Source organism: Emys orbicularis, chromosome 4 (genome assembly GCF_028017835.1).
Source record: "Emys orbicularis isolate rEmyOrb1 chromosome 4, rEmyOrb1.hap1, whole genome shotgun sequence".
Taxonomy (NCBI): Eukaryota; Metazoa; Chordata; order Testudines; family Emydidae; genus Emys; species Emys orbicularis.
In genome coordinates this window covers 129,682,829-129,695,989 of record NC_088686.1, presented here as the reverse complement: position 1 = coordinate 129,695,989, position 13,161 = coordinate 129,682,829, and the positions used below count along the sequence as shown (strand labels likewise).

Genomic DNA, 13,161 nt, shown 5'->3' with positions numbered 1-13,161 from the left:
GTTTGCACCCAGCTGGAAACCCCAGCACCAGATGGGAAACTGGCTTGAGGCAGGAGCCCTTTGGCTTCAGCAGCCGTCCCTGAACAAATCTGCTGTTAACCCCCACCATTCTCTGTCTCCTGCTGGGGTGGGACTGGCAGGCTCAGGGTATCAGAGGTGGCAGCCTTCTCTTGCTGATTGGGCTGGATTCAGTCAGCCCGGGAGTGATTACAGCGGAGGGCCCTTCTCACAGCGTTAGAGTGTACCCTACACGGAGCACCATCAAACAGTTACAACCCGTACTCGATGGGGGCCCCATCCAGCAAGAAATCTTTCCTGAACCCCCACTTCTGGCCTTCAAACAACCCCCAACCTCTCCAAACTCTTCACCAGAAGCAGGTTCCCCACAGACGAGCGCCCACCAACTCAAAGCAGCCCCAGACCCTGCCAGAACAGCAGCTACAAAACCTGCAAACCTGCTCCACCCCCCCCACAACACACCTTGCAAGCTCCATGGGTCCTATACGTGCCTATCACAACATGAGTCCAGTCCTGCCATGAGTGCAGGGGACTGGACGAGATAACCGCGCGAGGTCCCTTCCAGCCCTATGATTCTATGTGGTGTACCTCATCCAGTGCACTAAATGCCTCAACAACAACTGTGCGGGTGAAACTAGACAATCACTCCACTCTTGGATGAACTCGCACAGGAAAATGATAAAAGACAAAAATACCCTATCACCTGGGGGCAAACACTTTTCACAAAGCCATCACTCTGTATCTGACCTCTCGGAAACCTGCACAGCACCGTCACTGGATGTAGGGCTTGTTACAACAATCTGTAACCCACTAACCCCCTCACTAACCTATGACTGCAGAGGTGTTAATGGGCCACTCTGCCTTGAATGGCCCCTTACAACATTGGGTCTCAACCAGAGGTGCATGTACCCCTAGGGGTACGCAGAGGTCTTCCAGGGGCACATCAACTCATCTAGATATTTGCCGAGTTTTACAACAGACTGCATTAAAAAGCACTAGCGAAGTCAGTACAAACTAAAATTTCATAGACAATGACTTGTTTGTACTGCTCTATAAACTACACACTGACATGTAATTACAAGATTTATATTCCAGTTGATTTATTTGATAATTAGATGGTAAAAATGAGAAAGTCAGTTTTTCAGTACTAGTGGCTGTGACCCTTTTGTATTTTTACATCTCCTTGTGTAAGCAGGTTGTTTTGAAGTGAGGTGAAACGTGGGGGTACGCAAGACAGATCAGACTCCTGGAAGGGGGACAGTCTGGAGTGGTGGAAAGGCACTGCCTTACAATATGCGTTAACTCCTTATGCTAAACAATCTATTCCACCCTGCATTTAGCTGTGCTGCTCGGAGGACCTTTCCCTGTGCGGCTCGGAAGCTTTTGTCTCTCTCACCACCAGAAGTTGGTCCAATAAACGATATCCCCTCCCCGACCCTGTCTCTCTGTAGTTCCGGAGCACGGTTATGGCTCCATCCCATCTACATAGAAAAGGCTTAACCCCGGCAGGGAGCTACCACGTTCTCACTGGGGCCCCAAGACCCCAGCAGAATGTAGACAGAATCACGGTAAGTGTTCCAGAGCTCTGGACCTATCGAAGGGAGAGCTGGGGCTGCCCAGCAAGGATCAAGTTTGTGTAACCAGTTCACAGCCAAGCGGACTCTAAGCACGGTTTCTGTCTGCACACCCTATGGCGAACACTCAGAAACCATGGCAGCTAACGGCTCCATGCCCAGCGCTGTCTGCCTGTAACAGGTTCAGCAGAGAGACCCTCCCAGCCCAGGCTCTGTAACCACCTTGGTTTGGACTTCTGCCTCACAGCTCTTTGGTCTGGTCTACACTACCCGCCTGAATCGGCGGGTAGAAATCGATCTCTTGGGGATCGACTTATCGCGTCTCGTCAGGACGCGACAATCGATCCCCGAATCGACGCGCTTACTCCACCAGCGGAGGTGGGAGTAAGCGCTGTCGACTGGGAGCCGCGGCAGTCGATTTTGCCGCCGTCCTCACAACAGGGTAAGTCGGATCTGATACGTCGAATTCAGCTACGCTATTCGCGTAGCTGAATTTGCGTATCTTAAATCGACCCCCCCCCCCCTGTAGTGTAGATGTAGCCTTAGTTGGGACACTCTACACCTTGTCCCAGGTGTCTCTGTCCATACCCTCTGTCCTCTACTGCTGACCTAGAAAATGCCTGTCCGGATTATTTCAGTAGCCCCTGTGGTTAGGTGGTGTGTGTGTGGGGGGGGGGGGGGGGGGGGCTGCACATGGGAAAGGGGAGATTCGTACCAGTACATACCGGGCGTTCATCGCGATGTGTGGCAGGTAAGTATTCCGCGTCTGGTGTGCCTGAGCCCCATGCACTCACTGAAAACAGTCCTCCCTCTCCCCACAACAGAGCTCTTCCATGCCCACCTTTGCGGCTTTTATGAGCCAATCCTGCCTGGGGAGGGGCTGACTCACGCTGTCCTACTGCAGCCCCGTTATTGTGCTGTGAGGCACTGACGTGACATCATGGTGCTGAGCTCTCGGTCAGGAGCTAGCAGAATGTGGAGCCATCCTGAACTAGAGAAACAGCAGCTGGATCACCCCACGGCCCACGGCGTCCAGCAACATCCTGCCTCCCACTAAACCGGACCAGTCACTTCAGAGGCAGGTACAAGAAACTCGGCAGTAGGTAACTGCCCCAAGGAACGCAGATTCCTCAGCTCCATTAGTTAGAAGGGGCGGGGGTTTATCTCCCTCCCAAACTCCTGTTCAGTTTCTAGGTTTATACAGTTGTCATTCTGGATATTCTGATTAGCCATGTAACTCTCCAGCCCTTTCCTTAGCCTGATACCCTCTAATCCGGCTCCATCCTGCGATGGCGAGTTCCAACCCATGAGCACCACACCAGAGAGATGCTGCTCAAAGCTCAGCAATGACTCACAGCATCATGGAGTTTAGGGCCAGAAGGGACCAGCTCATCCAGACAGAACCTCCTTCAGATCACAGGCCACCAACCCACCCAGCACCCGCACCCTAAACCCAACAACTGAAATGAGACCGAAGTCTTACAGCCCACAGGAAACTAGACGATCGTGTGCCACAGGCAGAGAAGAGGAAGGACCAAGGTGCCCCTGGTGCCAGAGGCCCCTGTGATGGCAGGGAACTGATTGAGTGAGATAGACCCAGACGCTCCCAGCAGGCGATCCACACTCCATGCTGCAGGGGATGGTCCCAAGGTCCCTGCTAATCTGACGTGGGGAAATTTCATTTCCAACCCCAGATCTGGCCATCAGAACAAGTCACACCAGCCAAGCATGTAAAACAGTGGATTCTCTTTACCACCTGAGAGCACCATCCCACCCCATCCAATGTCCCATCTCTAGCCATCGGCATCTCTGATGCTTCAGAGAGACTAAAAAGAAACAAAACAAAAAAATCCCCCAAACAATTACCAATACATCAGGAATATCCCTCCTGACCCCTGTAGGCTGAAGCATGAGATTTTAGGAATATAAGACAATAACTGGAAAGGACCTTAGGGCTGCTGAGCATTGGCCACCACCATCACAAGCAACCCCAAAATCCTAATTTGTCCAGCTCTCACTTAAAACAAATTAAGTTGTTTGCCCCACAATGCCTCTGGGGAGGCTGCACCAGAGCCTCCCCCTCTGACGGTTAGAACCTTTCTTCTCATCTCCAGATTGAATTTGTTCATGGCCAGTTCATCCCCATTTGTTCTTGTGCCAACTTTGTTCTTGAGTTTCTCCCTCCCTGCTGTTTAACCCTGATGTATATGTAGAGCGCAGTCAGATCCCCGCGCAGCCTTCTGTTTGCTGGACCAAACAAGCCAAACCCTTTTAATCTCCACACGCAAGACCGGCCCTCCATTCCCCTGATCATCCCAGTAGCTCTTCTCTGCACCTGTTCCAGTCTGATTCATCTTTCTTGAACATGGGTGATCAGAGCTGTATCCAGATGAGGTCTCACCAGTGCCTTGTGCTATCGTGTTAACACGTCTCTCGCTCTCTCTACTGGAAAGGCCTCGCCTGATACAGCCTAGAGTCACACTGGCTTTTTTTTGCAGGTGCTTCATGTTGTTGGCTCACAGTCATCCTGTGATCGATCCACACGCCCCAGTGACTGTCACTTCCAGCTGATGAGCCCCCTGTTTACAACAGACACGATTATTATCAGGCTCTAGGTGCATGACCTTGCTCTTTGTTCTACTGAATTTCATCCCATTTCTATTAGGCCAGTCTTCAAGGTCATCCAGAGTTTCCTGTAGAGCGTCTGATCCTTCTCTGTATTGCTGATGACTCCCGGCTTTGTATCACCCCTGATTTCAGTAGCACACTACTACTTCTTGTGCCAGGGCCATTAATAAAGACACTGAATAAGACTGGTCCCAAGACTGATCCTGAGGAAATCCGCTACTAACCTCCCTCCAGTCGGATGTTCACCTGTCAGCACAGCCTGTTGCTTTCTCCACTTTAGCCAGTTCCTTACCCATCTTCCACTGCTTGTACTGATACCCACCTTCTCTAATTTAACTAATAATTTCCCATGTGGTATCATATCAAATGCTGCTCTGAAGTCCATTCGATCTACTGCATTTCCCTTACCTAAAATAATCGGGCCCCCTAAAAGGCCCATTGCCCGACTGTGGCTAAGAGACTTGATGCCCATTGCCTGCATTGTTGATGATCAGCTAAGAGGAATAGTGAGTGGTACGAAAGCGACAGAGGATGGGGAACTCACAGAGCCATAAAATATATGGGGCCAAACTCAGTGTTTCCAACGCTGGTGATTTTGTCACAAGTCTTGTGATATTTTGGTGTTTTTCTTAAAGCCCCAGCCCCTGGAGTCAGGTGATCATCTCAGCTTTCATTGAAAGACAAGTCTGAGTAACTTTCTAATGCTCACGCTTGTGGAGAAACTCTGTCCTGAGCAGCTCCTGAAGGCTCAGAAAAGAGAAGACAAAGAAAAAGGAACCCAAAATTCATCATTGTATCAAAAGTGCATGATTTTAGACCAAATTTTTTTTTTTTAGACCTGACATTATTTTAGACTGCTTGGGGTTGGCAGTACTGCAGCCTGGCCTTCCAGGGCGCCCAGCAGGAGTGTCCTATACACACACATGGGTACTTTACTTTCACCTTGTCTCTGAGCAAACACCAACTACTTCCAGACATCCCTCAACACCTCTAGTACCGTTACAAACCACTATGTAGAGGTATAGGCAAGATTGCTGCTAACTGACACACCCACTGCTTTACAACAAGGAGATGCCATGTTAAGCTTCCTCAGCTATTCCGAATGAAAATGGGGCAGCTGTAAGGGCAGTCAACATGGGGAAATTGATCAGAATCATGATTGCCGAGCAAATTAGTCTGGAATAGCTAGAGGGATAGTTGATGCTGGAGGGAAAAGCGAACTCTAGGGCTCGTCTACATGGGGAAATGGACTGGAGTAGCTGGTGTGGAATAAGTACCAGCTAAACGAGAGCACTAGCTATTCTGGAGTGGCTCATGTGGACACTCTCCTCTGCAGGGGCGGCTCTATGTTTTTTGCCGCCCCAAGTATAGCAGTCAGGTGGCCTTCGGCGGCACGCCTGCGGGCGGTCCGCTGGTCACGTGGATTCGGCGGCGTGTCTGCGGGTGATCTGCTGCTGCCAGTCCCGTGCCTTCGGCGTGCCCGCCGCCGAATTGCCGCCGAAGCCGTGGGACCGGCAGACCTCCCGCAGGCGCACCACCGAAAGCTGCCTGACTGCCGCCCTCACAGCAACCAGCAGGCCACCCCCCGCGGCTTGCAGCCCCACGCACGCGCTTGCTGCGCTGGTGCCTGGAGCCACCCCTGCTCCTCTGTCATTAAAGTCACTTAATTCCAGAATTAGTGTGCTTCCAAAGGGAGCAATTCTTCCCGAATGGAGTGACTTTTATTCCAGAATGGGGCCACATGAACTACTCCGGAATAGCTAGTGCTCGTACTTAGCTGGTACTTATTCCACACTAGCTACTACAGGCCATTTCTACATCTGCCCCTCCCCGCCCCACAGAGAGCCACACCCAGGCCGGGCCTCCCCTCAACTTCTCCTGGACCAAGCCGCCAGCCAGCCCACTTAGCCAGGGTCGCAGCATGGTCACGACTTCCATCTGGACCCCCACCTCCCGTCAGGGAGCACATGTCCCAGAGCTCCTCTGCCTTAACAGGCCCAGTCCTCCCCCCTTTCCCCCCATCGGCTCGCAGCATCTGCTCTTAGATGGCCCCACATGCTCCATGGCAAGTGCTTCTCAACAAGGACCCAGGATTTCTCCTGGCCAGGCTACCAGAGTTGTCAAGTACCTGAGCCCTTAGTCCTGCAAATTGTCCCGTGGCGCCCCCTGTCCCCCTGCGCCCAGCACTGCTTCCTCAGCCCCAGCCCCTGCTCAGGTGGGGCCAGCCGCCTCCCACAACCTCCCCAAAGCATCCTGGGGAGCGTGAGTACAGCCTCCCATCCTTCACCCTGCATCCACCGTGATCTCCCCAGACCCTCTCTCATCTGACAGACCTGGCTGCCCGGCTCCACATTCCCCCAAACCCAGCACCCCTCTACAGCAGGATGCCCCTTTGGGGTGTTCTTGGGAGGGGGCAGCTGCCAGACAACCGGCTCAGACCCATTGTGAGGGGGGCTGTGCTTGGGGCTGAGAGGCCTAAGGGAAGGTTGGACGTGGGAGAATTGGGCTGACTAGTTGGCTAAGAACTCCAGGCTGCCTGCCAAGCTGACCAGCTGTGGGGCAGCAGCGCAGGACGGGAAGGCAGATGTGTGTGTCAGACTCACCTTCCCGGGCCTGCTCCCCAGGTGCAGGGTCTGGCCAGGGGATTCAGTGCAGAGCGGAGCTGGGCAGCAAGGCCAGAAAGGAGAATCAAAGACTGGCAGTAGCTTAGGGTTAGCCGGCTTGGCAGAGAAGACGATTTCAGTCAGTTACGCTGGGTGTGAAGAAGCTGGGTTAGGAGGCTGGCTGATGATGGTTATTTACATGCATGCAATGGCACCCAAGGGTTCCTAGCGAGGATCAGGGCCCCGCTGGCCGAGGGTGACGCACTGACACGCTGACAATCGGGGAATGATGGCTGTTAAAGCCTTGTGTAGCAGTTCAGCAGTGCGCTGTGCCCTAGCTGTTCGGGGACTCAATGTGGGTGTGAATTCTGCTGCGGGGGGTTTCTGGGTTGTTGGGCTTTGGAGAGGGGGGGTCACTAGGGAAGGGCAGGAAAAAGAACAAAGTCAGACACCAGGGGCAAAGTGTCAGGCCCCAAGAGCAGGAATATGTATTAGTGTGTCTTTAAAAACCAGGGAGCCAAGGTGTCACGTCCTGGGGCATAATCCAGCCCAGCGAGGGGCTGTGTCACACCCGTCCTGTGACCCCAAGTGCCTCAAAAGTCTCTGCTGCTGTGCGTCTCCTGTCTGGACGCATCCAGCCATCACATAAACATGCACTGAGAGTCTGTGCATTAAGCCCTGCTTCAGCGCTCCGACCCTGCAGCCTGCCGACAACACAGCAGCCCCACTCTGGTTACGCCTGGCAAAGGGACTCTAGCGCCCCCACCCCGTGTGCTTTGCAATGGCCAGCCCCTCTCCTGGATCGCTGAGGGAGGGATGAACATTTGTTTCCTCCTTTAAAGAAACAAAAAGCACTTTACAGCTTATTACAGGGGTGACCAAACTGTGGCCCTTGAGCCGCATGCAGTCCCCCCTCCCCCGTCCCCCATTCTCCACCTACCAGACTGAGGTGGGGAGAGCTCGGGGTGCAGGGGTGGGGCGAGGGGCTTCTGCCAGAGACGATTGGTCCCTGCTGAGAGTGGGGGGGGCACAATTAAAAAGTTTGCTCCCCTCAACAGCTTGAGTCATACGCCCAGGCAAGCCACCCCCCCCCCCCCCGCCCTCAGTGCCCCTCCCTGCAGCTCCCAGGTGTCAGCTGCACATGGAGAGGCAGGGGAGCTGCAGGGAGGGGCCTCTGCTTTAGCTCTGCAAGGACAGGCAGCAGCAAAAGCAGCAGCTCCCAGCTGCTCTCCCCATGGCCGCAGCTCCCAGCTTGCTGGCTCCAGCAGCTGCCTTGCAGGGAGGGGCCCAGCTAGGGTGACCAGATGTCCCAATTTTATTTGGGTCTTTTTCTTATATAGGCTCCTATTACCCCCCACCTCCTATCCCGATTTTTCACACTTGCTGTCTGGTCACCCTAGGCCCAGCAGCACCAGGTGACAGAGTGGGGTCAGCAAACCCTGGCAAAAATTGGGGTGTGGGGGTCACACATCGCCTCTGGCTTCTGCCCAGCAGGGAGGGATTTTGGGGGCTCAGAGCTTCAGCAGGAGTGGGGCTGAAGCACGGCAGGCACGCCCCAGCTCTCGAACTTCTGAAGATTGTCGTGTGTGACTCAGATGGTCAGTAAATTTGTCCACCCCTGGCTTATTAACTTCACTGGGAGATTGCTAGTGGCTTAAGAGTGTGCGCCAATGCTCAGCAGACAGGACTCTTGGGTTCTACTTGGGCCTTTCACTGTGACCTTGAGCAATTCGCTTTACCTCATGTTCCTCATCTGCAACGGAGAAAAACCAGGTTGTGAGGCTTCTCTGCAGAGCACTTTGAGAGCCCACGGATGGAAGGTACCAAGTACTGGTGTTTTATTATTAAGAACCCAAGAGAGAATCCTCGTTTGTTGGGGTGGCACAAGTCCTGGCTCTAGAGTGCTAGCGGGTGGATTGTAGGCTACGCGTGGGAGCCAGCCTGTGTCTGTGCCGGGAGCTGGGAAGAGCCGAGACAGCGGGAGCCTGGGCATGTGGGAGTTGTCTTGATTGTCACGTCTCTCATCTGAATGCAGAAATCCAGGGTCTGTGGCCATTCTTTCTTTTAGAGTCTGTCAGCAAAAATAATCTGTCTGTTATAAAAGCCTTTTGCTCCCGTCTCTCTCTGTCTGTCTCCTGCACTGAGCAAGAGCGAGAGAGACAGAGGGCCAATCACTCATGCTGCCATGCCATTATGTCAAGCCGGTGTCTGAATTTTTAAAAATGGCCATGTTAGGGGCTTGCATACACTCAGTGGCATTCATATTTATGATTGATGCTGAACACTGGGGATCATTTGTCTTGCTGCAGAAATTGGTTTGCGTTTCATGAGATTCGCCAGGCCCTGAGGAACAGTGAGGCAGGTGCAGTGATGCTGTAATAACCCACACAGAGAAAAAAGAAAATGGGGGACTAGGCTTTGGGGGTATGTGTGTGAAGGCTGTGTGTGCGTGTGTGTGTGTGTGTGTGTGTGTGTGTGTGTTGAAAATCACTGCCCAGCCCTAACATATGTGACTAACTTTTAATCAATAAAGCACAAAACTCTACCAGCTCTCGAGTGGGAATTTCAGTAGCACTCAGCGCTGTCCTACCTCTGCTCCCATCAAAGTCGACAGCAGAATCAGGCCAAGGCTGAGACGGTGGAGATCCTGCTTCCATTGCTCAAACCAACTTCCAGCAGTAGCCGTTCTTTGCTGGAATCCCTCCTCCATGGGGACACCCCACCCCACCCCACGGCCTCTAGACACAGGCCAGACTTAGGCCTTGTCTACACTAGAAAATGCTGCATGGGTATGATCACACCCTCCATGGGTCAGAGTTACCACTGAGACAAGCCCAACCCATTATCCCAGGTCCAGATTTTGATAGTGGCTCCTATTTTCATGATGAACTGAACCATAACTCCAGATCTAAAATCCCCCTCCCACCCAAATTCTTGGCTCAGGGTTTAGCTTTTTTTAATTTCTGGGGGCACTGAAAAGTCGATCCGAAAAGTAGGAACCACTTGCAGACCCTGGACCTGGGATTGGAGGGCTCATATCAACAGTAATTCCCCCCCCCCCCCCCCCCCCAGGGTTTGATCATATCCAGAGCAGAGGTGAAGTGTGGCACTTGGAAGCACAAGGCACATGTCGATCTTCCTGCCTGGGGCAACAGGCTGTATTAATTTCAGTGCAGCAAGAGCAAACCCAAAGAAGAATTGAAATTCAGGATGAGCAGAAAGGCCCTTCTGATGCTCTTCTGTCGGGGGCTGGGAGAGGGGTTTTGTCAGGGGCAACAGAGCCCTCTAGTGCCTGATTACTCCTAATGGACAACTTGAGAGACCAGCCTCCCAAACACTTACTGCTGGGCACCATCTTTGCTACTGCATGGCAACCGCCCCAGGTGGTTCTAGCAACAACCCCGTGATAGCAAAAGAAGCAACCTGGGCCCAATCCTCCCAGTCATTGGCTTCCAAAGGGCTGAGGAACAAGGGGTGCAGGCCTGAGCTCTGGCTTGCACAGAGGTGTAACATTTCTTGTACACTGAGTGGACTCCATAGTAAATCGGAGAGTCTGGGTCATCCCTGACCTGTGAATTGTCCAGTGCTGATGGGGCGAGATAAGCATTCAGTACAAAACTGCTTTTCTTTTCTATAGCGTCTCCCGGAGTTCTGTCATGCTAGATGGAGGCGCTGAGGATCACATGGTATCAGTGACAGCCCCAGTGTCTAGTAAATACACTCGAGCACGTGTCAGAGCAATAACAGGGACTTACCAAGTCTGTGCAGGGGCCCCAAAATGCACAACGCCCCGAGCGAGCGCTCACTGCTGTTTAGACAGGCCTGCAGCACTTGGAACAGCCAAACTAAATTATGCAGTCCAGACTCATCACTGGGAGAGTGCCCTGCCCCAGCTGCTTCAGAGGAAACCTCCTGGTGGGCAATTATGGAATAACCTGTCCATGGAGGAAGTTTCTCCCTGACTCCAGGGAGTCAATGTCAGTTAAGATGTTGAATCGTGCCCTGAATGTTTCATCCCTATTTTTCCCTAACACAACAGTGATTCTTATTATCCATAGACCTGTCCAATCCTTTTTCAATCCTGCTAAGCTTTTGCCCTCAGTCATATCTTGTAGCAATGAGTTCCACAGGTTAATTATGCTTTGTGGACAAACAAAAAGAAAGAAAGAAAGAAAGAATTTCCTTTTCATCAGTTTTAGATTTGCTGCCTTTCAGTTCCATTGGCTGCCCCCTAGTTCCTGTTTTACCAGAAAGAGTACAGAGGAGCACCCAGTCTATCTTCTCCTTCCTCTTCATTACTTTGTATCTTTCCACCACGTCCCCTCTTACCCGCCTCCTCTCTTAACTACATACCACTCCTCCCCATATGAACTGCCTGCTCCATGTTCCGGCTCACCTGGGGCCTCTCCGAAAGAGCAGCTTTTTCAGGCTGCCCCGAAACTGGTCCGAAAGGGAGAAGCAGATGAGGGGGCTCACGGAGCAGTTGGAGTAGGCTAGCACCATGGCCAAACTAGAGGCCACGAAAGCCGCAGGCGTCTGAGAGAGGCGGTGAGTGGCAGAGAGGTAGATCACCACAGAACAAGGTATCCACATCAGTACAAAGACCGTCACCACGGTCAGTATCATGACAGTGGCCTTCTGGTTGAGTTGGGTGCTCCCTGACGAATGGACCACATGGGTGCTCCGGCACCAGAGGGACTGGACAATCCTGGAGTAGCACAGGAGCATCAGCAGCACAAAGGGGAGAAAGGCAACGCCCCCGAAGAGGAGGAAGTACAGGAAGGTTTGCTCCGGGGTCAGGAGGAGCACGCAGTAATGGGTGTCTCCAACCGCCATGACCCTTTGGTGCAGCCAGTTGGGGATGGAGATGAAGAAGCCCAAAAGCCACATGCTCATACACAGCAGGAGCCTCTGGACCTTACTGGTGGAGAAGGAGCAGGTGGGATGGACCACGGCCATGTAGCGCAGGATGGATGTGGCCACCATGCTGTAAAAGCTGCAGAACATAGTCCACATGGAGAGGCTCTGGCTGCTGACACAGATGGTCACCCCCATCTGCCAGTCCTCCTGGAGAAAAGTCAGCAGCAACACCGTGACGTTGTAGAGGAGGAAGAGCAGGTCAGAGACGGTGATGTTGACCATGAGGGTGCTGGTCAGGGTGGAGATGTGGCTGCTGCTGCTCTGGAGACCCTCGACCAGGACCAGCAGCATCAACAGGTTTCCTACAAGACCGACTAACAAGATCAGGCTGCAGAAAGCGGCAAAGACGTATCTGAGCTGCCTCACGGTCAAGCCAAGGAAGCTGTGTTCCGTGCCGCGTGCAGCGGTGTCGTTCAGGGTGCTGTCGTGGGCAAGGAAGACAACGGCTGTGGTGGCTGGGAAATCCATCATTCCAGCTTGAATGAAAGCAGAACAACAGAGTCTAGAATAATAATAACCAATAATACCCACTGGGTCCTGCTGTTGTACCTGCTGTCTGGCCATCCCATGCACTTTACAAACATAGCAGCAGCCCTGGCAGGAAGGGGATTAGCCTAACTTTACACATGGGGAAACTGAGGCACGCAGGGACACTAATTTACCCAAAGTCATGCAAGGAGTCAGTAAGGGCAGGGCACAGACTCCAGGAGTCCCACTAGCGTGACCAAACAGCAAGTGTGAAAATTGGGACGGGTTGTGTGTGTGTGTGTGTGTGGAGGGGGGGTAATCGGCGCCTATATAAGAAAAAGCCCTGAATATCGGGACATCTGGTCACCCTAGTCCTGACTCCTTGCCCTGTGCTTAGCCTGATGTGGGCAGGGATCGCCCTGTGCGTATCCACTAGCCAGGTGCGACGCCAGAACGATGCTCAGTCTGCCATCATCGTTCACCATGAGGCTACTCCCGAATGGCTCTTCTCCGGCCGCTCAGTTACTGCCCATCCCCCCGCCCCCATTGTGCAAAACAGCAGCTCCTGGGTCTTGCTCAGTTCTGCGTATTGGGCACCTTTGGGTGCCATCAAGTGCTCAGCACCTTTGCCTGCTGCAGGGAGCATCCTGTCTAGGGGATGGGTTATTCCTATTTCCCTGGTCTACACTACGACTTTAATTCGGATTTAGCTGCTTTAATTCGAATTAACGCTTGACCCGTCCACACAACGAAGCCATTTAATTCGAATTAAAGAGCCCTTTAATTCGATTTCTGTACTCCTCCTCGACGAGAGGAGTAGCGTCAAAATCGGTATTGTTAATCCGAATTAAGGTTAGTGTGGCCGCAATTCGATGTTATTGGCAATTAGATGTTATTGGCTACCCACAATGCAACGCTCTGGAAATCGATGCTACTACGGTAGCTTGGAC

General features: G+C 52.8%; 1 protein-coding gene across 1 annotated transcript; it reads right to left on the bottom strand.

The window, feature by feature from the left end:
* Positions 1–11,215: 11,215 nt before the first annotated feature.
* LOC135877858 (allatostatin-A receptor-like) lies at positions 11,216–12,211 on the bottom strand. Its single transcript, XM_065403390.1, has one exon. It carries the CDS (start codon positions 12,209–12,211, stop codon positions 11,216–11,218), a length of 996 nt encoding a protein of 331 aa, XP_065259462.1.
* Positions 12,212–13,161: the final 950 nt, after the last annotated feature.

Coding starts and splice junctions, on each gene's coding strand:
- LOC135877858 (XM_065403390.1), bottom strand. CDS start 12,211: ATGGATTTCCCAGCCACCACAGCCGTTGTCTTCCTTGCCCACGACAGC.